Below are 23,522 nucleotides of genomic sequence, written 5' to 3'. Positions count from 1 at the left end.
TGTTTGTTTGTGTTTGTGTTGTTCTTAAAACAGAAAAAGACCTAAAACATTTTATTTATTGTTAGTCTTTTGGGAGGAGAGAGCTCCGTTGCAAAGATTTGAATTTAGTGAGCATCTTAGGATGTTGTTATCAGTGGCTTAAAATGCTAACTTGAAGCCAGGTGTGGTGGTGCATCCTTGTAATCCCAGCATCGCAGGCTGGGCTTAGTCTCCTCTAGACAGAGACTCTTTATCTTAAATTAATCTTAAAAGAGACTCTTAGATTAATCTTAAAAGAGACTCTTTATCTTAAATGAATAACAACAGCAAACCCTAATGACTCCTTCCAGCAGAGGGCGCTCTCCCACACTCTCAAGCTGTCCCTGGTGTCGGCGGCTTGGAAAGACTTTATATAAAGTTTCACTTCAGCCCAGCTGGGAGACGCATACTTATTGGTTTGCTTGGCTTTAAATAAACTTTTCGTTTTGGAATAATTTTGGATGTACAGAATTTTTTCAAAATTAGTCCTGATTTTCCGTTTGCCCTTTGCCCAGCTGCTCTATTCGCATATTACATAACGTGCTACATTTAGCAAAGCTAAGAAATGAACTCAGTACGTTTCTACCAGCTGGACTCCCGGCTCTGTTTGGATCTCAGCAGTTTTCCAGCAGCTGGATCCAGTCCAGGATAGCACACTGCAATCGGAAACATTCCTTAAAGAAACAAGTGCATCCTAACTGTAACTTAACGTTTTGCCACTTAACATTTCGCTCGAACGTCTGTATTTTCTAACGAAAAGCAAAGTGCTTTGGAATTTAATTTCTCTTCTTATTTCCACCACAATTTAAACTTATGAAACATTCCCGGCCCCTACTTCACATCAGTTTAAATAATTCATACCTCTTCTTACGAATATTTTCCAAATATGTTTCCTCAGAAGAATGCCATAAAAAAGATGGGTGTGGCTGAGTGCTTTCATCCTGGGAGCCCCTGCCCTGTGGCAGCTATCTGTGCTATCACTGCTTCTGAGTAAGGCTTCCACTCCTCTTAGGGAAAAGAAAAGGTGAGCGCTAGCATGGAGGAGGCAGGGAAGGATAGGAAGGGATTAATATGAGCGACAATTATATACATATAATATTCATATATATAACATATATGTGTGTGTAAAGATTTATATTTTAATTTATAGTGTATCTTTACATATAGTATTTTTATATACTATAAATTATATAATCATCTATAATCACATATATTTATATATTTTACACACATATAATTATATATAATATGATATATACATATATATTTCAGCTTAAAAAAGAAGGGGTGGTACATGCCCATGACCTCAGCACTGGGACGGCTAATGCAGAAGGATGACACGTTTCATGCCAGCTTCTGCTATGTACCGAGAGCCTGTTACACAAAATTGATTGATTACTTGGTTGAAAAACAGTGACAGCCCAAGGTGTAGCTCTAGTAAGCTGGGCCAGGTGTGGTGTCTCACATGGAAAAGCACAGCTCTTGGGACTGCCTCGATTTCAAGGGCAGCCTGAGCTACAGTAAAAATTCAGACTTAACACGTGTAAGGCCCTGGGTTTCATGGTAAGTTCCCCCTCCCTGCAAAATAAAGTGGAGGTTAAGGATTCTTCAGGGGTTAGCTGGGGCTACGGTGGAGATAGTGTTAGGTTTAGTCCTGATTTACGATTGGGGCTTATCTAAGGAAACATTCTAAAGTATTTTCAATCAAGTGATTTACTTTAAAATACCAAATCAGAAGGTTGGGGAGCAGGCTGCTCCGCTGGCGGTCATTATTCTTTGCTTTTGTGTATGACTGGAAACCTTATAATCGAAGCATTTTAAAAAATGAACACTTAAAGAGCTGAACAATCCAGGCATGTCATCACACGCTGGTGACCCCAGCATTTGGGAGGTGAAAGGAGGAGGATCGAGGCCAACCTCAGCTATGTGGTGAGTTTGAGGCCAGCCTCAGCTACATGAGTCCCTGTCACAATTAATACATTCATTAACTGATTAATTAATGAAAAGAGTTGAACAGTAGAAGCTTTGCTTTCATGTGCCAATAACCTTAAACCCATTGGCTGCTTGTCAGTCTCCCATCCACAAGTACCCTCTTAGCCTAGGTTCTAGCTCTTGTGTCAGAAATACAATGTCTCCCAGGCACTGAAGGAAGAGCCCGAGGGATGGCGCAGCCTGCGCTTGCCCTGCCAGAGGCTTGAGTCAGGCATACTTGAGGCTTGGAGTGGAACCAACCATGCAATAAACACTGAGTGAAACTGAATCCAGGCTGCCTGGCAAACCCCATATTTCAAGGTGGATATTTTATGCGCACCTCTTTCTTAGTTTTATGAGTTTGCATTGGATCACCTCAGCTGTGCAGTTAATGAATAGAAGAATTACTGTTATTATTACTATTATTGGAACTACTTGTACCCGTCATTTCTAATCATAGTAATTATTATGTCTCTGTAAATCATTTCCCCCAGAATCCACAAGCCTGCATAGTAATCATGGCGTTTGTGTTTTGTTTTGTTTTGTTTGTTGTTGTTGATCATTTAACTAACTTACTAAATTAACTACCCTGCTAATAGCGACCACCTTCCTGCTTGCTGGAGTGTTGCGTCCTTTCTCCCAGCCACCAAGGCTCTGACTCTCGGCTCACTGAGCTATGAGCTGATGCGCTCTGCTCTGTGGCAGGGGTGCCATCTATCCAACCTGTTCTCTGTCTCTTTTTATCCCACAGCAGAAGTATTGGGAAGCCCTAAACTCGGAGCAGGTACGGACAAGCGTTTGGTGTCTTTCGGGAGGGACTTCCACGGCTTGTTTTTCCAATTTCTATTTTTGTTAGACTTCCTTGGATGGAGCACACGGCAATTCTTTTGGTTTAAAAATCGAAAAGGGAACCCAGTCTGGAGAAGTGTAGGACAGAACGCGGCTCAGACGTGTAGGACAGCTGTTAGCCTAGGGCAGCTTAGTCCCAGCACTGCCAAGAAAATAAATAAGAGATAAGAAAGATCAGGAGGCGGGACTCCAGGGTGCTCTCTTTCAAAGTCTTTTCTGAACCAGGGAGTATTCAGGGTAGACTGGCTCAACCAGGGAGGAGCTCGGAGAAGATGTGTGTAACCCAGTGAAGGGACACACTCAGAGAGGGTCTGTGGAATAGCTACAGGTCACAGGTGGTCTGTGGGGTGTGGCTGCGGCAGTGGTTATGAGAAACAGCCACAAGCTCCCTGCTGTCTTTCTGTGTCCTCAGGCAGCTGGCCGAGTCCTCACTTGCAATACCAGATGAGCATATTTCCCAACAGTCACCTGTGCCTGTCATCTATCACCCAGGAGTGTTTGTGACACAAGAATACATCACTCACCCAAATTAATTTATGCCTTACTTCTAATTGTGTTTTTCTAATTGCTCAGAGCATCTCAGCATGTTATCCTACAAATTCCGAAGTCAGAGATTTCAGTTGCCTTTCTAAGATTTAGTCCGCATCCAAGTGTCAGGCTGTTTCTGTTCGTGGGCGGGTGAACTAATAACTTAGTTTGAGGAGTTGGAACAGTGGCTTTCAAACATCAGAGCGTCTCAGAAGTTCTGTAATAGCTTGTTAAGATGACACACTGCGTGTCTCACCCCACCGTCAGTGTCTGCAGAGACCCTAACGTCAGCCCGACGACTGGTGGCTTGGTGCTTTCGGCGTTGATGATCCAGGGAACATTCTGAGATCTCCGACCTTGGACTCAGGTCTGGGCTCTTCATAAAAGGTGTCCTGGCCATCCTCAGAGGGCAGAACAGGTCCCTGCTTCTGCCACCGAGCACATGGCTCTGAAGATGGAGAATCTTTGCTGTATGGAAAGAGTTTGGTTAAAGGTGCCAAGTCTGCAATCACAACTATGCAGAAAGTTTGCAGAACCCCAGACAGGTACCCCAGAGGGCTGAGCTGCGTGAACCAAGTTATCTCAGTGCCAGGTTTGCAGGGTCACTGGGATACTGGGATACAGGGTTCTTTTTAGCTCTCTCTCTCTCTCTCTCTCTCTCTCTCTGTGTGTGTGTGTGTGTGTGCATGCACATGTGTATAAGATTGTACAGAATATCATGCACTTGTAGAGGCCAAGAATCATGTCTTTAACCTCTCTCCACTGTATTCTTTGAGTCACGGTCTCTCCACTAACCTTGCATTTTTCAGTGAGACTGGCAGGCAGCAGGCCCCAGCAATCCTCTTATCTCTGCCCTTCACATCACTGGGGTCACAGAGCTCCAGACTCAAGTCCTTAATGGTTGTGGGAAAAAAACAGTCTTGACACACTGAGCCATCCATCCAGCCCATTGTGGGGGGTGGTTTTTGTTTTTTGTTTTTGTTTTTTTTATTATTACCAAGAAGTAGATCTTGGCTCAGTTGTACAGGGTGAATCATTAATTGAGTTAGGCTCTTTATTCAGAACAGAGCCAAAGCTTGTGTTTTAGAGCTATGGACATTACATGAGAGCACTGAAGGTGTCCCCTGGGACTTCTCAGAAGTGATCTGTGACCACAGAGTGTCTTTCCCTGGGTGCACGTGCATGTCTGGGTCTAGGATCCTGCCCGAATAGGGAGGTCTTTCAGTCCAAGCTGACATTGCTTCCTTGAGCACTGCTTGTTTCTGGGTTTTTCTTGTTTGGGTTTGTATTTTTTGTGACAGGCTTTTGCTGTATAGTCCCATTGTCCTGGAACTCTATGTAGACATCTACAGACTGGCCTCAAACTCTGGGGTGCTTGGATTAACAGGGTGCACCACCATGCCCAGCTCTGAAGTTCTTCATCTTAAATAATGCGCAGAACCCACTCACTCTCTGCTTTGTTGTCTTTGAAGGATATTCTGCAGACAGCTCCATCTGTACTCACAGGCTCGCTTTCTAATCCTTTCTTTCAGACCTCTGCAGATTTCAAGTTGTTAGTTTTACTGGAGTCGGTGATGGCAGTATCCATCATGCTGAATCAGCTTTTTAAAAATTAAGTGTGTGCGCGTGCGCACACAGAAAATCAAGTCTGCCCCTTCATCACGTGGCTCTCGGGGACCAAGCTCGCGCTGTCAGACTTAGCACCAAACACATTTTACCCACTGAACCACCTCACTGGTCCTGAAATGGCTTTTTAGAAAATATTTACTTTATTGTCTGTATATGGACGATTTTTTTGCCTGCATGAATGTGTACCATATGCCTGTAGTGCCCAAGGAGGCCAGAAGAGGGCGCCAGGTCCTCTGGAATTGGAGTTACAGATAGTCGTGAGTTGCGCTGTAAACGCTGGGAACGGAGCCATCAGCAAGGCTCTGAGTCTACCTTTAAGTGTTTACTTTAGACAAGTCTACTGAGCCCCAAGCTGAAAGAAAAGCCTACATGGGGGTAAAGGTGGAGCTCTGCTCTGCTCTTTAGGAACTTGTCATCTCCGGGAGGGCGAGGCAGATGTCTAAAGAGAGGCCAGAGCTGTCTGTGTGCGTATGCGATGCGTGGTGTAGGTAACAAGTGAGGCCGGAAGAGTTCACTGGACTGAATCTCCAGCTTGCTGCTGGAGAAGCTGTCCCCTTGGGCTGCAGAGAGCCAAGTTGGCCTGTTCTTGTCCAGGAGTGTTTCCAGGAGGAGATTTCAGGACAGAGATCACTGAAGGAAGAGATGGGGGAGATGGAACGGGAGGCGGAGTTACTCTGTTCAAGGTGGCTGTTCTGTCAGTCCTTGACTGAAAGCTACGCTGTGTGGGGAGGAGATACCAGCGTGAGGGCAGGAGACTTAACTGAGTGCTATGACATTTGCCTCGCACGCTCAAGGTTCTGGGATCCATCCCCCACAACGCTAAAGTTAATAAAGCTATATTCTGTCTCTCGAGATCCTAGAACACAGGCCCGGCTAGCTTGTGCTTACGGATTTTTTCTTGTCTTTGCTGCGGTCATAAGACCCAGGATTTTGGGTGTTTCTTGGGGGTGGCCGGGCTATAAAAGTTGGAAAGGATCTGTCACAGCAAGATAGCTTTTCTGTCTTTTCTCCACAGTGGGACCCTGAAGATGTCAACCTTGAAAGGAAAAAGGACGCGGAACTCCTTAGAGTGCAGGTGCGCAGGGCCTCTTTGAGCCCCGTGGACTTGGCCTCTGATGACTAACATCTTCGGGAGCCAAGCCATCAGCTCGGAACTCAAAGTCGGGAGTCTGTCAGTGACTAGATGGGGACCAACCTGAGGCCACCCAGGTCAGGAATGGAAGCCGCTACAGACACTCCCCAGGGAGTGAGGAGCCCTGAGCTGTCACCTAGCATGGCTATTCTACACCATAGCTCAAAATGGAGCTGGGGACCCTGGCTCTACACATGCCCAGTTCACAGACAGAGCCTGTTTGTAAAGATGAACTTTCTTCCAAATGACAGGGGATCTAGTCCCACGCGATTCAAGCATAAATATTGTTTGCTTAACAATGGGATCGAACTCACCAAGAGCTACCATTTGGATCTCAGCAGAATGCAATTCTTCAAGACTCAACTAAGCCCAGGTGAAAGAGTGGGTCCCCCAGCCCGGAGACCGGGGTAGATGTACAGGAACTGGCTTCAGCCTTCCAGTTAACAGATCATTGGCAGGACAAAGGCAACTACTGCGTGCTCTGGAGCAGCAGGACTCCCTCCAGCCTGGCAAAATGTATGCTGAGGCTGGGTGACGGGGTCTCATGTGCTTTAAGGGGGTAGCAGAAAGCGTGCTTTGCATTCGGACACAACTCGAAGTGCACTTCCATCCTTGGGCAGGCGATTTGAGGATGATTTTAATAACGTGACCATGAGTGAGGGAATGAGTAAAGGGAATGAGGCCAGGCAGGAGCAAGCACTGGGGTGAATAAATTTTGGTTGAATGAGTTAAAACTGTCTCACGGTGGAGAACAGGAGTCAGCCTGAATCCCAGCACAGAGGGCTGCCACGAGGGGACCTGGGAACAATGCCAAGGCACACAGCTCTGCCCGCAGCTGGCCCATGACCCATCTGTGACTCAGCCGCAGCTGCCCAGTTTCTCCTGAGGGCAAGTCCCAACAGTGTGAATGAAGACTGGGGTGCCGGGGGAGATTGGTTGGTCATGCAGGTTTCTGCATGGTTCCTAAGCCCTTGGGTGACCTCTAAGACTGGAATTCAAAGCCACTTTATCTGCTCTGGGTTCTCGCTCTCTTGTGAGGTGGTTTGCTGAAGTCAGCTTTGCTCTGCTGTCTTAACCACTGAAACCATTGTGAGGAGTGGACCATGGGGGATGTGGTGACGTGGAACATTCCAGCCCGGAACATTCAAATCTAGAGGCAGGGAAGGGTGGAAATCTAGTCAAGGAAGGAGAAACCTGACGTGGCCGGCATGGCTGGTGTGACGTGGTTTTGTAAGGAGAGAGCTGGAAAAGAGCAGGCTGTGGAGGTTAGGGGGCTAGTGCTGAGTCCTGTAGCCAGGCAGGACACCAAAGCAGGAAGGTAACCGACTTGCTCAAGCAGACTACAGTTATTGAGTTTCTCACCCCTGACTTTTCATGAAGCAGAAATGTGGTCAAGGGTACAGAGTAAATGTGAGACACGTGCTTCAAGTACGTTCCTTAAACAAACAAACAAAACCAGGGACTGTAAGAGGCCAGGATAACCTCAAAATCATGGCCTTCCTACCTCGAAGCATTGCAAGTGCTGGGATTACAGGCCCCAGCAGCTGTGCCCAGTCTTTCACTGTACAGATGAGGACACACGTTTAAATACGGTATCCAAAGTATCAGCCTCACGAGTAGAAGTGGCCATAATCCATGGTAATGAAGGCCCTGCTTAAACTCCTGGAGTTTGAGGTATGTTACCCGCCAGAGATGTCTGGATGATTTAAGGAGAGAGCTTGTTACTAAGTTCTCTTAAGAGTTTGCCTGGAGGGCTGTGGCTTAGTTGGGCGAATGCTTTCCTAACACGTGCAAGGCCCTGGCTTCCAGTGCAGCATCAGGGGTAGGATGATAGACACCCGGAGTCTGGGAAGGGGAGGCAGCAGGATTAGAAGTTCAAGGTCATCTATCTTTAGCTCTGTAGCAAAGGTTGGCGTGAGATATATGAGACCCTGGAGGTGTGGGGAGAGAACAACTGTGCAGACCTTGAAGAACTAATCCCCTTAAATCCATCCAGTCACTCCAGGAAGAGGTCATGAGGACCGTCTGATGATCTATGCACTGCTGTTACACTGAGAAATGAGTTACTAGTTTAAGGAAGCTCTGGGTGGAGGAAGGGGCGTGGCTGGTCTCCTGTGCCGGGTCTGAATAAGTGTGTCGCCCTTTCTCTGCTGAGTCACGGTTTTCCCCGTCTATAACAAGAAAGGCCAAGCCTAGTGGCTCACACTTTTTGGGAAGCTGGGACAGGAGAGCTTCCACAAGTTAAAGGTCAGCCTGGCTACTGAGACCCAGTCTCAAAAGACCCACAAACCAGGCTGGGTGTGGTGGCTCATTCCTTTAATACCAGTATCTGGGAGAGAGAGAGGCAGAAGGATCTCTGAGTTCAAGGCCAGCCTGGTGTAGAGTGAGTTCCAGGACAGCCAGGGCAACATAGTGAGACCCTGTCTCAAACAAAACAAAACAAAAAACCACCACCACTGAGCTGGGGATATAACTACAGGTCGATGGTAGAACACTTCCCTAACAAGCAGGAGCCCTTGGGTTCCATCCCCATCGTGAAAATAGTTAAGACTTCCTTTTTTCTCTCATGACTATGCCAGTCAGCAGTTCACACATAAGACTAACATCTCTACACACATCCAGAAAGACACACTACATGAAGGTAAATTTCATATACACCTTGAAAATGTTTCAATTTATTTACTTATTATTATTTTGTTTTTTGTTTTTTCGAGACAAGGTTTCTCTGTATAGCCCTGGCTGTCCTGGAACTCACTTTGTAGACCAGGCTGGCCTAGAACTCAGAAATCCACCTGCCTCTGCCTCCCGAGTGCTGGGATTAAAGGCGTGCGCCACCACGCCCGGCTATTATTATTTTTTAATTAACTGGTTGGTTGGTTCTCCTGAGCCTGGGTTTCTCTGTGTAGCCCTGACTGTCCTGGAACTTGTTCTATATGGCCTTGAATACTGAGGTCCGCCTGCCTCTGCCTCCCAAGCGTCCTTGGATTAAAGGCGTTCGCCACCAACGCCTGGTTTATTTTTGTTGTTTGTTTTTAACAACTTGTGTGTGTTGCGCCTGCACTAACAGAGTGTGTATGGTGGTCCAGGTGACACTTGGTAGGTGTCAGTTCTCTTTTTCTACCATGTGGGTTCTGGGCAGCAAGCAGCTTTACCACTCCCCCCCCCCCCAATCTGCTTACATTTTATTACCTGTTTGAGATAAATAGGGGTAAAATATAGCTGAGTGGATCAGCAATACTTAACACGCACAAGACCCCGGGTTTCATTTCTAGCATCAAAAACGGGGCAGAACCTTCAGGACACTTCCCAAGTTCCCTGCGTGTTCTTTTTCCACTCCTTCACTTTTGCCTGGGCAGTCACTTATCAACTTTCTTCCACCCTCTCATCTTTTTCTGCTTACAACAAACCCAGAATTAAAAGGCAGAGGCTGTTTACGACAAACCCGGATGTGCTGAAGTGTTCAAAGCTCTTTAATTAGTGAGAGATGGTCTCTGACAAGTTCAAGACTGGTGCTAGCTCAATCCAGAGAACGCCTAATAAGGAAGGCGTAAGGACTGGTGACACCGCCTGTGATCCCAGTTATTCCAGACCGAGGCAGGAGGCTAGCTGGCAATATCCTCGAGCTACAGAATAGCCTGGGTCATTTTTGCAAAACTCAGTCTCAACGGTGCAATTTTTCTTTTTTTTAAATCAAGTGGAATGGATGCTCAGAGGCAAAGCGCGTGCCTGAAACACGTCATGCTCTCATTTCTATCGCCAGAACCGAAGAATGTCTGTCTAATCTGCTTTCTGTTTGCCCTAAATCTGACAGCCAAATGCGGCTCCAGACATTTGGGACTACGGTTTCTGATCAGGGCGGGTCATTAAACGCTTAGGATCCTACTCCAGTAGCACCGGAACACTGCGGGCAGCGGCCGCCGTAGATGGCGGAGGCCGGGGCATTTCTTCGTACTCCGCAGGGGATGGCTAAGGGGCCGGTCTCTCCCTCCGAGTCACTGCCCCCTCTTCTGACTTCGAAGCTCACCCTCGACGGCCCTGGGGGATACCAAGTAGTGTCCTCCAGCAGCCGAGCCACACAAAGCGGGCCTGAGTCAGGATAACAACTCCATTTGGGGCACTTCCGGGATGCGGGGGAGGGGAAGCGGCCTGCGCATGCGCAACATGCAGCCACCCCTGAGAGCAGCGCAGGCTCTGCGCGTTGGACCTTAGCTCCTGGCTTTCTCTGCCTGGGCACCTCTGACTTAAGTGTCTCCCCATTGGGGGTCAGGGGAGGGAGGTGTTAAAAGATCGTTATAAGGCTATTGTGTATATTTGCGACGTAGATATAGTATAAGGCTATTCTGTGCGTTTGCGACTGACCAATAGAGCCCAAAGCTGTACTGCAAACCATTCTACCTAAGTGCATTCAACTTTTTTACTAAACAAAAATGCAGGTGCACGATTTAACAAAAGAAAATCAGATCGTGCCAAAGTTTATAAGGAAAACAACGGCGGTCTGCCCACACATCCGCAACTGCTTCACTTTCAGCTTCCTTTGGGTATTTTGTTTTGCCTCCAGCGACAGATTGCTCGTGCGTGCCTTTGCACAATGTCAAAATGTATTAACAGTAAATTCAAAAGCTACTTGGAAGTCTAGATTTCCCTTGGTAACAGACAATCGGCAAACACAAGTTCTTTTATCTGGATCTTAAGTGCTAATACTAACTCTTAGACCACACACCCATACCACCTTGTAAATTGTATGAATATTGTCTGTGTGGGTTACACAACAGCTACAACCTGTGAAAGGAAGGGGGCAGAGTCAGAGGTTTTACTGGGGGCAGAGACAGATAGCTTTACAGATGCAGTTATGGCAGGTGATATATAGATGCTAAGATATATAAATATATAAGATATATAGTCTGGATATTAGGCTAGAGATAGTCAAGCCGTAGGGTCACAGGGTACAGCCTCACTGCAGAGGCTCAGCTCAGAACTATGGAGTCAAGGTGAAGGCCCTGATCTGGACAGATGAGCAGATAGACTGACAATGGAGATTCTAGCAGTGGAGACTGAGCTGAGCGGGGACTCTGGGAACAGTAAACACTTGGGTGGCAGCTGAGTGGTGGTGGTGCATACCTTGAACTCGGGAGGAAGAGGCAGGTGGATGAGTTAGTTCCTGGACAGCCAGGACTACACAGGAATCCTGTGGGGGCACTGGTAGAGAGGTGATTGGCATTGCCCGGTGGGGTGTCCTTTTATGTAATCTGGGTGAGGATGGTGCATACTCTGTTGGTCTAGTGTGTTTCACAGTTACTGGGCCTGGTTTTCCAGATAAGGATGTCATCACACCCAAGTGTGATTCCTACACTCCTAACTTACTTTAACGTTGTATAAGTAATGGATTTCGACTTTTAGGAGTAAGTTCTTAAGTCTGTGCCTCATGGGTGTTGCCGGGCGCGTGCTGATGTTCTCATGAACAGCAAGGCACAGAGTCACCCCTCAGAATGGAGCCAAATGATGTTTGGGCAAGTGGAGCTACACGTGGCAAGGCTCAGCCTGGAAGCCACACTGTGGTGTGACCCAGAGCACAGCATCATCTCCACTCATGCACCTTACAGGCAAGCACAGCACGGCTTAGCTTCATCCCCAGCGACAACCTGCTTTCCAGCCACAACTGCCAAGGCTGTAAGTGTCTTAGCTAGATTGCCTCTAGCTTCCGTTAAGCGCAGGTTGGGAGTCACAGTCGTTAGACAGGGACGTTGGCAAACAGACAAGTAGAAACAACCTGCTACGCATTCGGAATCGCTGTGGAGGCTTCCTACCAGGACCCTGGTAATTCCCAGCCAGACCCCAGCTTCTGAGTTCCTAGGTCACATAGACCTGAGCCCTCTCTGACCATCATCAGCTTTTGGCGCAGCCTGGCAATCTCTGCTGCTCTGTCCTGAACTGGACGGTTTCCTCCATCCTTCTCATCCTGCAAGTGTCCAGTACATGGAGCCTTTCCGTGCAAGCCAGGGGATCCTCTAAGGCCACAACCCAAACAGAAGCTCACAGACACTTGTCACCACCCTGACGTCCCAGGATGCCTGGCTGCATATGACAAGAGCCAGTTCTCAGGTTCTGGAGGCTCTGACTAGCTTGCACCGCTTAGTGAATGTGTATCCCCTGAAGTTCTGATACTCCGTTACAGGCTCTGAACATCCTCCCTGATGAGGTCCTAGGTCTGGGCAGGGCTGTGTGATTCTAGCTTCTCAAATGATTTTCTTACAGGCAACCTAGGGACCCTGAGAGACACTGTATTCTCAGGACATTTTCGCGTGTTTGTTTGTGTCACAGCATAGCCTGTGGCTTTCTATATCAGTCAGGCTAGCTTGGAAGTCAGTTCCTCTATCTCAGTCACCCGAGTTTGGGAGTTATAGGAATAGTCATACTTCACCAGATAATCCCTTTTAAGCTACTCGGAAGGAACCCCTGGCACAATCCTTAGCACTTTGGGGTAGGATGCAAAATTACCTAATAGGGAAGATTAACAATTGTACTTTAATGAAGACATATTTTGCATTAAACTTAAAAAAAAAACCCATAAAGCATGCCAGGTGTGTTGGTGTACACCTTTAGTTCTGATTCTCAAGGGGCAAAGGCCGGTGGGTCTGTGAATATGAGGCCAGTCTGGCACACATGGTGAGTTCTAGGCCAGCTAGAGTTATATAGTGAGAGTGCACCTAAACATGAAAGAAAGAAAACTATAACTGAAGAGCCCATTTAAATTACCTTGAGATCATTTGGGCTTGTACCTGAGTGGATTATCTATTCTCCTAACATGAATCTCTAGGTTTAATTTTACTAGTTGAATTTCTCATTCTCACATGGCTTAAAAAACAAAAACCAGAGCTGGAGAGATGGCTCCGTGTTTGAGAACACTGGCTATTCTTGCAGAGGTTCCAGCATAAATACGGCCACTCACAGGTGTGTACCACCACCTCTGGCTCTCCCTATAAACTGGCTCTTTACAAAGGAAGCTGTTGGAGAAAGTAAAGACTAAACAGAAGGCTTTCAGTGCTAGCCCTATTGAGAAGGCTCTCTGGGACATCAATCACACTTACTAGCAAGGCCCTAAAGTCCTCAGGTTCTTCGAATGAAAGAGCTCGGTGACCAGGGGCCACTTTTTAGCAGCTTTTCATGTGTGGCTGGGTGCCAAGCAAAGCAATACTGATGGGCCAGGACGGGCTCCAGACCCCAGGTTTCCTGGCCCCGAGAAAACAACAGGCCCTGTGACTTGGATGAGGTGCCTGGAGAGAGCCGGATAAGATGCCTCTGCGGCTGTGAGTGACAAGGGTGGACTGGACTAGGGAAGCAGGACAAACGGAAAGCCTGGAGCGTCCAGACAAGGAAATTCTCTCCCTCAATTGCCTTTTCCTATTGAGATAAGATAATATACAATAAAACACAAGGCTATGAAGGGCCTGCACTCAGGCCTGGCTGAGGCATAATACTGTCTGGTGGGTCAGGACCTGGTGGGTCCCCAGCTGGCTCTGGCCTGCTATACATCAGACAGTCATGGATCTTAGACTCAGAAGGCAAGTCTTGACTCCTACCACTAACAAGTTGTAGGATTCTTTCTGATCTCTCTCTCTCTCTCTCTCTCTCTCTCTCTCTCTCTCTCTCTCTCAATAGACTCTTACTGTGTAGTCCTAACTGACTTTAGACTCATCATATAGCCTAGGCTGCTATTGAACCTGTCTTAGCCTCCTCATTACTGAGATTATAGTTGTGAGCCACTGGGCCTGGCTGTTATTATTAAGCTCACATATATGTCCACCTCTTCTGCCTGCCAGGAAATGCAAAGAGGCCTAAGAGGCAATGAAAGAGCCCTTTAAACTCCAAAACATCCCAAAGAGAAATCCGCTGTTACCGTCTCATGGCACAAAGCCTTTTGTTTGTTCGGATTCTCCCATTTTCAGGACCAGTTCTGCTTCTCCTTCAAACTCACCTGGTTGTCTTTCAATGCTCGAGCACATTTATATTATCCAGCCATATATACAGTTAAAATGGTGAGCATGCAGGATTGAGGAGACCCTAGGATGTGTGAGCAGAGCTACCCAGTGTGTTACCTTGGTCACAGAGCAGCCTTGGGCAGGAAATATTTCCCCCGGCAGTTAATCTAGTGACTCGCCTACGGTCCCAAGTGAGCCAGTGTCCTGGAAGAGCCAGTGTTGGCATGTCAGGGAAGATGGGAGACAGAGGCTAGGACTGGACTAGTTCAGTTACTTTTCTTGTCACTATGACCAAGGACCCATCCAGAAGCAACTTGAGGAAGAGGGTTTTTTTTGGGGGGGCTCACAATTTGAAGGGGTACAGGTCCTCATTGCAGGGGGCGGGGCACAGCAGCAGGACAACTCACCTTGCATCCACAGTCAGGAGGCTCAGGGAAGTAAGTGTTAGGCTCAGCTTTCAGCTCTCAGCCCACAGGGAGCCAACCACCCTCAGGGCATGTCTGCCCCACTCTGTTAAACCACGCTAGAAACTCCCTCAGAGTCTCCTTGAGGTGTGCTGCCAAATCCAGTCCGGCTGACAAAGAATAACCATAAGTCTGAGATGCTGGCCTTAATGGCAGAGGCAGAGAGGCAGAGCAGAGCCCACTGAGCAGAAAGGGAACACATGCTAGAGAGTGCTCCACAAGCGCCCTACCCCAGAGCTACATGGAGCTCGACATGGAACCATCTTCCTCTGTTTCCTCAGCTGTAAAGTGAGATAGTTAATGTCTTCCCATCACAAGCGGTTGTGAGACGAGGAATGTTGCTTAGTAATACTGATATTTCACCTCTCCCTGTACTCACACTTACTGGGAGACAGGCCAGTGCTCCAATGGGCAGTCACAGTGCAGAACAAATGTCGAACTCTCTCAAGGGACCAACATTAAATCAGACTTCACTGACTAGCCTATGAATGGGGTTACATTTCTGCCTCCTTTGCCTTTCCATATTCTTTGGCTTTTCCCTTCCTTTATAGTCATTCATTCAACTAACACTTTTTAAATTTTATTTATTTTAATGTGCATTGATGTTTTTATCTGTATGTATATGTCTATAAAAGTGCCAGTTCCAGGAACTGGAGTTAAAAACAGTTATGAGCCACCATGTGGAGACTGGGAATTGAACCAGGGTCCTCTGGAAGAGCAACCAGTGCTCTTAACGTCTGAGCAGTCTCTCCGGCCATCAAATAATACTTTCTGAGGGGTTAGTGTGTCCGGGCCACCCTGCTGGGTCTGGAAGGAATCTAAATAACACCCAGTCCTGGCCTGTGTTGTCTAGAGATGAGATCATAGCATCCAGCGAGCCTGGGCTGTTGAAAGCCAGAGCTGGGAGGCAGTTACCAAGGATATGACCTTTGAGTCTGTCTTTGAAGAGCAGATCATGGTCTCCCAAGTAGAGAGGTCAAGAGCCCGGGGCGCATGGATGCATACATGTCCTACACGTGTATGAGTACAATTCCCCACACATGTATGACACAAAGGCAGTTTCAGCCATGCTCATGAAAACTAGATGGTTCCTGGAAATGGGACTGCCTGTTCGCTGTGGGTTGTGACGGTTACTGAATTAAAGCAACAGTCCTCCACCCTGGCCCTGCAGCAGCACTACCTGTGGCTTGTTCGTGGTTTAGATTTCATTCACGTTTCCTGACCCAACCCTTTGTGTATTCTAGAGTTAGTGACTGGGTTGGGGACCCCCATAACCGCGTTCACCTTTTTTGCAAATTCTGAGGGTGAAAACATCATTTTATTGTTGTCTCTCTAGTTCCACAGTAGAGACTGAGCATTTGCCAGCGTGGTGGTTTGTGCCTATGACCCTCGGCACTCTGGAGGTGGAGGCAGGAGGGTCAGAGGTTCAAAGCCACAAAGCTACATAGCACACACAAATATCTCCAGTATATGACTATATAAGCTATGTAAAGTATATACATCCAAACACAACGAATCCATCAACAAATTCGAACAATATAAAGGCACAGAGAACAAAGCAGGACATAGTAAGTATGAGTAGTAAGAGACCAGTGATGGCTAAGTAAAAATCAACAGATATTAGTGGCTGTTACCTCTGCTGTGACTACTTGCTGCCTCACGGTGTCACTGTTGGACACGGGTCCTACTGTGCCTTCCGCTGGCCTCACAGGCCACCGGACAGCTTTGGCCTTTGCTGACCCAGTAGTTCACCTGCAGAGGCTCCTCTCTGTTTACCAGCTGCTTCCGAACAACAGGTTCCAGCTCACGGAGCCACGCCTCCTCTCCCCTCCCCAGAGCCCTGAGGTGGTTGCAGCTTTTCTCTGACTACCTTGGAACCTTAGGGTGGTAACACATCCGGATTCTCAGACAGTGAGGTTGTTCTTTGAAAGAAAATGCCCTGTAAGCCCTGACTTCTGTCCAGAAGGCTGTACTTAGTGGTTCCTATTAAGCCTCTAGATCAGTGGTTCTCAGCCATGCTAATGCTGTGACCCTTTAATGCAGTCCCTTATGTCGTGGTGATCCCAGGCATAAAATTATTTCCCTTGTTACTTCATAACTGTAATTTTGCTACTGTTATGAATCATGTTTTCCAGTGGTTTTAGGCAACCCCTGTGAAAGGGTTGTCTGACACCCCCTCCCCCAGAAGTCAAGACACATGGGCTGAAAACTACTGTTCTAAGGGGTACCCCTTTAAGACTACCAACACCTGTACTCCTGAGGAAGCCGATATCTGGAACTCCAGGGCAGGTGTTTGCTTCTTTCTGTAAGGTAGGAGAAAATCTCCTGCATGCCTAATCTCAGCCTGGAAACCACGTGATGGGCTGTTGTTCAAAACCCAGCAAATTCCTCTATGCAGCCAGGAAAAAGGACCAGTGTGTCAGGAGGGTTGGGCCGTATTGGTTACTGAAGGATGTCTGTAGAGAAGGGAGGTTGTATACTTAACTCATTTGCGGCTGCACACTTCTACGTTGTAGTCCACAGTGGAACTATTCACGAACCAAAGACTGGAGCTAAGTCAGTTTTCATATTACCTACACACACACACACACACACACACACATACACACGCTGCAGACTCTCTGAGGGTGTCATGCTCACAGCAGATTCTCAGGTGTAGGCTTCCCACTAGTAATACTGATTCAGTGATATGGGCGGGGGGGAGGAATGGGGAGGAACCCCAAATCCTAGTAAGATGTCACAGAACAGTAGAGAGGGCTTGGGCAAGGCAGGTGGAGGGCTGCCTATATGGTCGTGCCTAGCTAGGGCGTTATGAGGCAGGAATAGCTCTCAGATAGGGTCCAATGCATCCAGGCTGTCTGCAAAGCTGAAGACAAGCTGCAGCTTTCAGATAAATCTCAGATGTCTTGACAAATAATATATTGCCTGTCTGGCTGTCGGGTCATAGTTTGAGATGGAAGAAAATGTGTAGATCCAAATCGGGAATCCCAGCAAGTGTGGGAGCGGAGGTACAGCCCCTGGGAATCCACGTCAGGAAGACAATTGGTCGGCGAGGGAAGCCCGGTGCACCGATGACCTCATGGCTCTTTTCTGGACACTCCCTTCCCTCCTGCCCACCTCCACCCACAGACATATCAGACAGATGACCGAATGAGCACGAGGAAAAAGTGTTCCCCGTCGATAACGCTAGTTCTCACGTGTGGCTGCCCATCCCCAGCCTTGTCCGCGCCCCCCCCCACCCCCCCCCCCCAATGTCCCCAAGCTGAGCAAGGCTGAGTGAGGTCAGCGGGAACTCACGCTCGCTTGCTCTCACCAGACCCAGGAGTCTTTGAAGGTTGCGTAAGGGCAGCCTGGCCGTGCCTTGAATTCTTTGTGTGAAACATTTAGCTCACATTTTGTTCCCTGGCTGACCACACGTGATTTTTTGTCTTCTGAGAAGTTTTTGCCACGAGAATAGTTTTATATCCTCAGAAGGGGTCAGCAAGGGACCCCAGCCTATGTTGAGACACATACTTGGCTCCAATGCTCCAACCTCCAGAGCCCACACCTCGGACAGAACTGCTCTCCCCAAGAGGAGGTGGTGACTGCTCCTAACAGTTGGCTTGCCACAGCTGTGTGTCTAGTCCTTCGAGGCACTGTACAAGTCCCAGAGCCAGAGCCTCCCTGGTGTCACCACTGAGAAAGCGAAGGACTTCATTCACATGGTTGTGTTTTAGATCTCGTTTCTCCCCCGGCTTTCTTAGGCCTCCCACTTGGCTGAATATTTGGGAATTGACACAATAGCCTTACTGAAGCTGGGGTGGGCAAGATGTGGTGGGAAGTCATGTGATTGTCCAAATTGAACCAATTTGTCAAAGACCATTTCCCTCTTACCCATCCCCCACCCCCACCCCCTGCCACCGCCACACCCCACGATAAGATAGGGTCCCCAGAGCACAATAATCCTTTCCTGAGATACAATTTAGAGGCTCCTGAGAAAAGAAACAACAGAGAGGCTAATTTTGGCTTTTCTGAAACTAAAGAAAAACATACAGCCAGGCCCTGTCCTGCCCAAGGAAGCCAGGGTGGGCCCCGTTTTGTCTCTCTAGGGTATCTGCTCAGATCACCAGAGGTTTGGAGAACAATGCCGGGGGTGAGGGCAGTATGGGAACAGAGTCTGCCCCACTCACAGCAAAGGCCGCGTGTGATGGAGCCTTGCCTGGGCTCTCTACAGACACCTAAAACAACAACCTGTATTTCAGGCCTAAAATGTCTTTGAAGCACCAACTCCTTACCCTCCCTCCCCCATCTAAACTGCGAAGAGTTAGAGATTTCTTCAGACCCAGCCGTGTGAAGAGAAGACCCTGATGCTGTTCTATAGGTCCCCTTTAATTTTACTATGTCGGTACACATATGCACATTTGCCTTTCCTCCGATTCTTAGAAGGACCCATGATTAGGAACAAATGACAACCCCAGGGAGCCATACCAACATGGGCCAGGCACTTACTGCCTTACTTACTGAGCACTTACTGAGAATCTCCTGTCTTCTTACAGGAGTCAGGGTGAGGCTCACACATACACACACGCGTCTGTGTCTCTGACACACTCAAGGTGTCACCCAGGCTGCAGCTCTGCAGACCACACTAGCGAAGCGAAGCTCAGAGGCACGTGGTGCTTCCGCTACCCATGAGCCTTTGCCTCAGCCACAGTCTAACCAATCTCCAGCCTTCCTGTCCAGCTCCAGTCCACCCTGTTGCCACCAGAAAGATCTCGTAACAAAATGTCAATGTCATTTTCCTAAAAAAAATCTTCAGTGATGGGGCTGGAGAGACGGCTCAGCCATTGAGAGCATATATTGCTCTTCCAGAGGACCTGAGTTCAATTCCCAGCACCCACATCTGGCAGCCATAATCACCTGTAACTCCAGCTCCACAGAATCGGATTCCTCTGGCCTCTGAGGCCACCTGCACTCACATGTACAATACCTGCATACACACATATGCATGATCAAGAATAAAATAATCCTGGTGGTGGTGCGGGCCTTTAACCCTAGCGGTTGGGAGGCAGAGGCAGGCAGATATGAGTTCGAGGCCAGCCTGGTCTACAGAGTAAGTTCCAAGACAGCCAGGACTCCACAGGGAACCCTGTCTCAAACAAATAGACAAACAAAACAGAACAACAAAAAAGAATAAAATAAATATTTTTTAAATGTCTGTGCTTGGATCTTCCCACCTATGTGATAAGTATTGATGCTTCCAAATGTGTAATAGTTTGACATCATTCTCCATGATGGTTTATCCTGAACAATATAAGCACAAGGACTCAGGCGACAGATCAGCGTGTGGATCCTGTTTCCCGCTCCAGACTAACTTTGGATCATCTGCCCTCCAATCTCTGCACATATACGACCAGGAATCATTGCAGCATCCATAAGAAGCAACTGAGCCAAGGTCATGTCTGTAAACCTTTCAGCAGCCGCTTTCACGTGCTCAGGAAGCAGGACGAGTGTGACTAAGCCTGACGTGTTTACCACTCCCTGCTTAAACCATATTCTCCCAGGATGCTTGGCTCTTTTTGTGGGGAGCAGATTTTCTTGCTAGAGGTGACTTTTGTTGGCCATTCCCTGTAAGTTGTCCCTCAGTTGTCAGCAAAGCTGTATTTAGCTGAGAATTAAGAGCCCTCTGTCCTAGTCAGGCTTAGTGGTGCTTGTCTTAAATCCCAGCATGTGGATCTCTGTGAGTCTGAAGCTAGCTTGGGCTACTTAGTGAGTTCTGTGACAGCCAGGGCTACAGAGTGAAACCCTGCCTGGAAAAGAAAAAAGAAAATGGAAGAAAGGGACACATGCTCCACTATGTTCATAGCAGCCCTATTTATAATAGCCAGAAGCTGGAAAGAACCCAGATGTCCCTCAACAGAGGAATGGATACAGAAATTATGGTACATTTACACAATGGAGTACTACTCAGCTATTAAAAAGAATGAATTTATGAAATTCCTAGCCAAATGATGGACCTGGAGGGCATCATCTTGAGTGAAGTAACACAATCACAAAAGAACTCACACAATATGTATTCACTGATAAGTGGATATTAGCCCAAAACTTAGGATACCCAAGATATAAGATACAATTTGCTAAACGCATGAAACTCAAGAAGAATGAAGACCAAAGTGTGGACACTGTGCACCTTCTTAGAATTGGGAACAAAACACCAGGGAAGGAGTTACAGAGACAAAGTTCGTAGCTGTGATGAAAGGATGGACCATTTAGAGACTGCCGTATCCAGGGATCCATCCCATAAGCAGCTTCTAAACGCTGACACCAGTGCATACACTAGCAAGATTTTGCTGAAAGGACCCAAATATAGCTGTCTCTTGTGAGACGATGCCGGGGCCTAGCAAACACAGGAGTGGATGTTCACAGTCAGCTATTGGATGTATCACAGGGCTCCCAATGGAGAAGCTAGAGAAAGTACCCAAGGAGCTAAAGGGATCTGCAACCCTATTGTTGGAACAACATGATGTACTAACCAGAACCCCGGAGCTCTTGTCTCTAGCTGCATATGTAGCTGCCATCAATGGAAAGAGAGGCCCATTGGACTTGCAAACTTTATATGCCCCAATATAGGGGAATGCCAGGGCCAAAAGAATGGGAATGGGTGGGTAGGGAAGTGGGGGGCGCTATGGGGGACTTTTGGGATAGCATTGGAAATATAATTGAGGAAAATATGTAATAAAAATATTAAAAAAAAAGAAAATGGAAGAAAGGAAGAAAGAGAGAGAGAGAGAGAGAGAGAGAGAGAGAGAGAGAAAGGAGGGAGGGAGGGAGGGAGGGAGGGAGGGAGGGAGGGAGGGAGGGAGGGAGGGAAGAAATAGGAAGGAAGGAAGGAAGGAAGGAAGGAAGGAAGGAAGGAAGGAAGGAAGGAAGGAAGGAAGGAGAACTCTGTTCAAAACAACCACAACAAAGAAACAACTGTGTCTTTTGATGTTTCCTTCTCTGATTGTTGGGACTGCCCAAGAGAAGGTGGTTCTCACAGGACATAACTGGTACATATCTTTAATTCTATACTTATGAGGCAGAGGCAAGCAGATTTCTATGAATTCAAGGCTGACCTGGTCTACATAATGAGTTCCAGGACAGCTAGGACTACATAGTATGACCCAGGCTTAAAAAAAAAAAAAAAAAAAAGTGGTGATTCTTGGGGAATAAGAGTCATTATGTGGTCCTGATACCTTGCTCCTTTAAAAAGCTGATAATCAATTATTAAAATTCTTAGCAATTTTGTTTGTTTTTTTGAGACATAGACTCACTATGTAGACTGGCCTTGAACTCATAGAGTTCTGTCTACCTCTGCCTCCTGATTGCTGGGATTACAGGCATGCCCACCATACTAAGCCCAAATTCTGTTTGTTTGTTTGTTTGTTTGTTTGAGATAGAGTCTCACTATGCAGCCTTGACCAGCAGGGAGCTCAGTATATAGACCAGGCTGGCCTCAAACTTGTCCGCTCTGAAATTTGTCTGCTCTGCCTCCCAAAAGCTGGGCATAAAGGTGTGTTCCATCATCTCAGGTCTAAATTCATTTTTAAGTTATGTCTATGTGTGGGAGGCTGTGTGAATTTATGTGTACCACATGCAAGCAGGTCCCCATGGAGGCCAGAGGGTGCTGACACCCTGAAACTGGAGTTACAGGTGGTTGTGAGCCACACGATGTAGGTGCCGGGAATCAAACCTGGGTCCTCTTCAAGAGAGGAAAATACTGCTGAGCCATCTCTCCAGCCCCTGAGCAAACTTGAAAGATGTAATTTCAGGAGCCACCAAAGTTGTTCTATATGGCTATTGGAAAGACACTAAATTGTGAGGATCCTGGGAAGCACACACCCATGCTCTTGGCTACATCTCCTTCTTTCCCTGAACACGGATCTGTTAATCCCATTAATTAAGATAAAATTCTCTTTCTGGCCAGGCATGGTAGCACATGTCCTTAATCCTAGCTCTAGAGAGGCAGAACCAGGCAGATTACTTAGCTGTAGGCCAGCTTGGTCTACAGAGCAAGTTCTAGGATAGCCAGAGCTATACAGACAAAACCTGTCTTGAAAAAAAAATCTCTTTCTGGGGCTGTGGGTTTGGCTCCATCATAAAGGCTTGCCACACAGTGACAAGGACTTGAATTCAGATCCCCAGTCCCAGGTGAAAGCCTGGCACAGAGGCACACAGCTGTAGCTCCAGTACTGGCAGGGTACACTGACAAATAGGTCTGTAGAACCCACTGGAGAGCTAGCCTTGCTGAACCGACGAGTTCTGGGTTCAGTGAGAGACCCTGTCTCAAAAGAGAGATGGGGAGAAATTAAGGAAAACACCTTAATTGACTTCTGGCTTCCATCCACAAGCACACACACACACACACACACACACACACCCCGACTCACATATTTTAAAAATACCTCTCATAGTAAACTCTAATTCTGCTTCATACTGATTCATCCCAAAACACGTTTCTGTGGTAAGTTAAGAGTCTGTGCTTCCTCAGCCCTGAGATCTCTGACGATAACTGTTCCGTTTACTGCACGGAGTTATCTTTCCAGCGAATGCCCTACCGCTGCTGAAAGACAAGCTTTATAATCTACAGACAAGGGAACTATGGGTAGGAAGGTTGACGTTTGCCTGGATATAGCTGTGCAAACAGAGGAGAAGCTGCATCATAGAAGCCAAGGCCCTTGTTCTCCCGAATTAAAAGTCTGTTCATTCTTCAGTGACTTAAATGTCCTGAGGCAGCCTGTGTCAGCTGCAGCGTTCCATCCAGCACAGGGTCACAGCTGCCTAAGGTGGCTCCTGCCCTCTCGCCATCTGCGGGAGAAGGGAGGGCATTCTAGGCAACATTTCCTGCCGCAAGGGCAGGTCTGGACCTGTCTGTCCACCCCAGTCTCCCTTATGTGTTTACCAAACTCTTTCACATTTTGTCCGCTGGCTTGCCCAGCT

General features: G+C 47.5%; 1 protein-coding gene across 4 annotated transcripts in view; it reads left to right on the top strand.

The window, feature by feature from the left end:
• Tmem44 (transmembrane protein 44) overlaps nt 1-6,861 on the top strand; it is a 36,764-nt gene extending 29,903 nt beyond the window's left edge. For 2 of the 4 annotated variants that reach the window (XM_029470836.2, XM_029470838.2), the window contains exons 10-11: nt 2,741-2,773; nt 6,011-6,861. In XM_029470836.2, coding sequence (XP_029326696.1) covers nt 2,741-2,773; nt 6,011-6,118 — 141 coding nt within the window. In that variant the 3' untranslated portion in view covers nt 6,119-6,861. The remainder of the gene's footprint in view (nt 1-2,740; nt 2,774-6,010) is intronic. The other 2 variants (XM_029470837.2, XM_021185409.3) reach the window with 2 other exon arrangements.
• The last annotated feature ends 16,661 nt before the right edge of the window (nt 6,862-23,522 follow it).

This window comes from Mus caroli, unplaced genomic scaffold (assembly GCF_978045245.1).
Source record: "Mus caroli unplaced genomic scaffold, Mus_caroli_1 scaffold_17, whole genome shotgun sequence".
In the NCBI taxonomy this organism is placed as follows: Eukaryota; Metazoa; Chordata; class Mammalia; order Rodentia; family Muridae; genus Mus; species Mus caroli.
The sequence above is the reverse complement of the archived record's forward strand: the minus strand, read 5'-3'. Positions and strand labels throughout refer to the sequence as shown.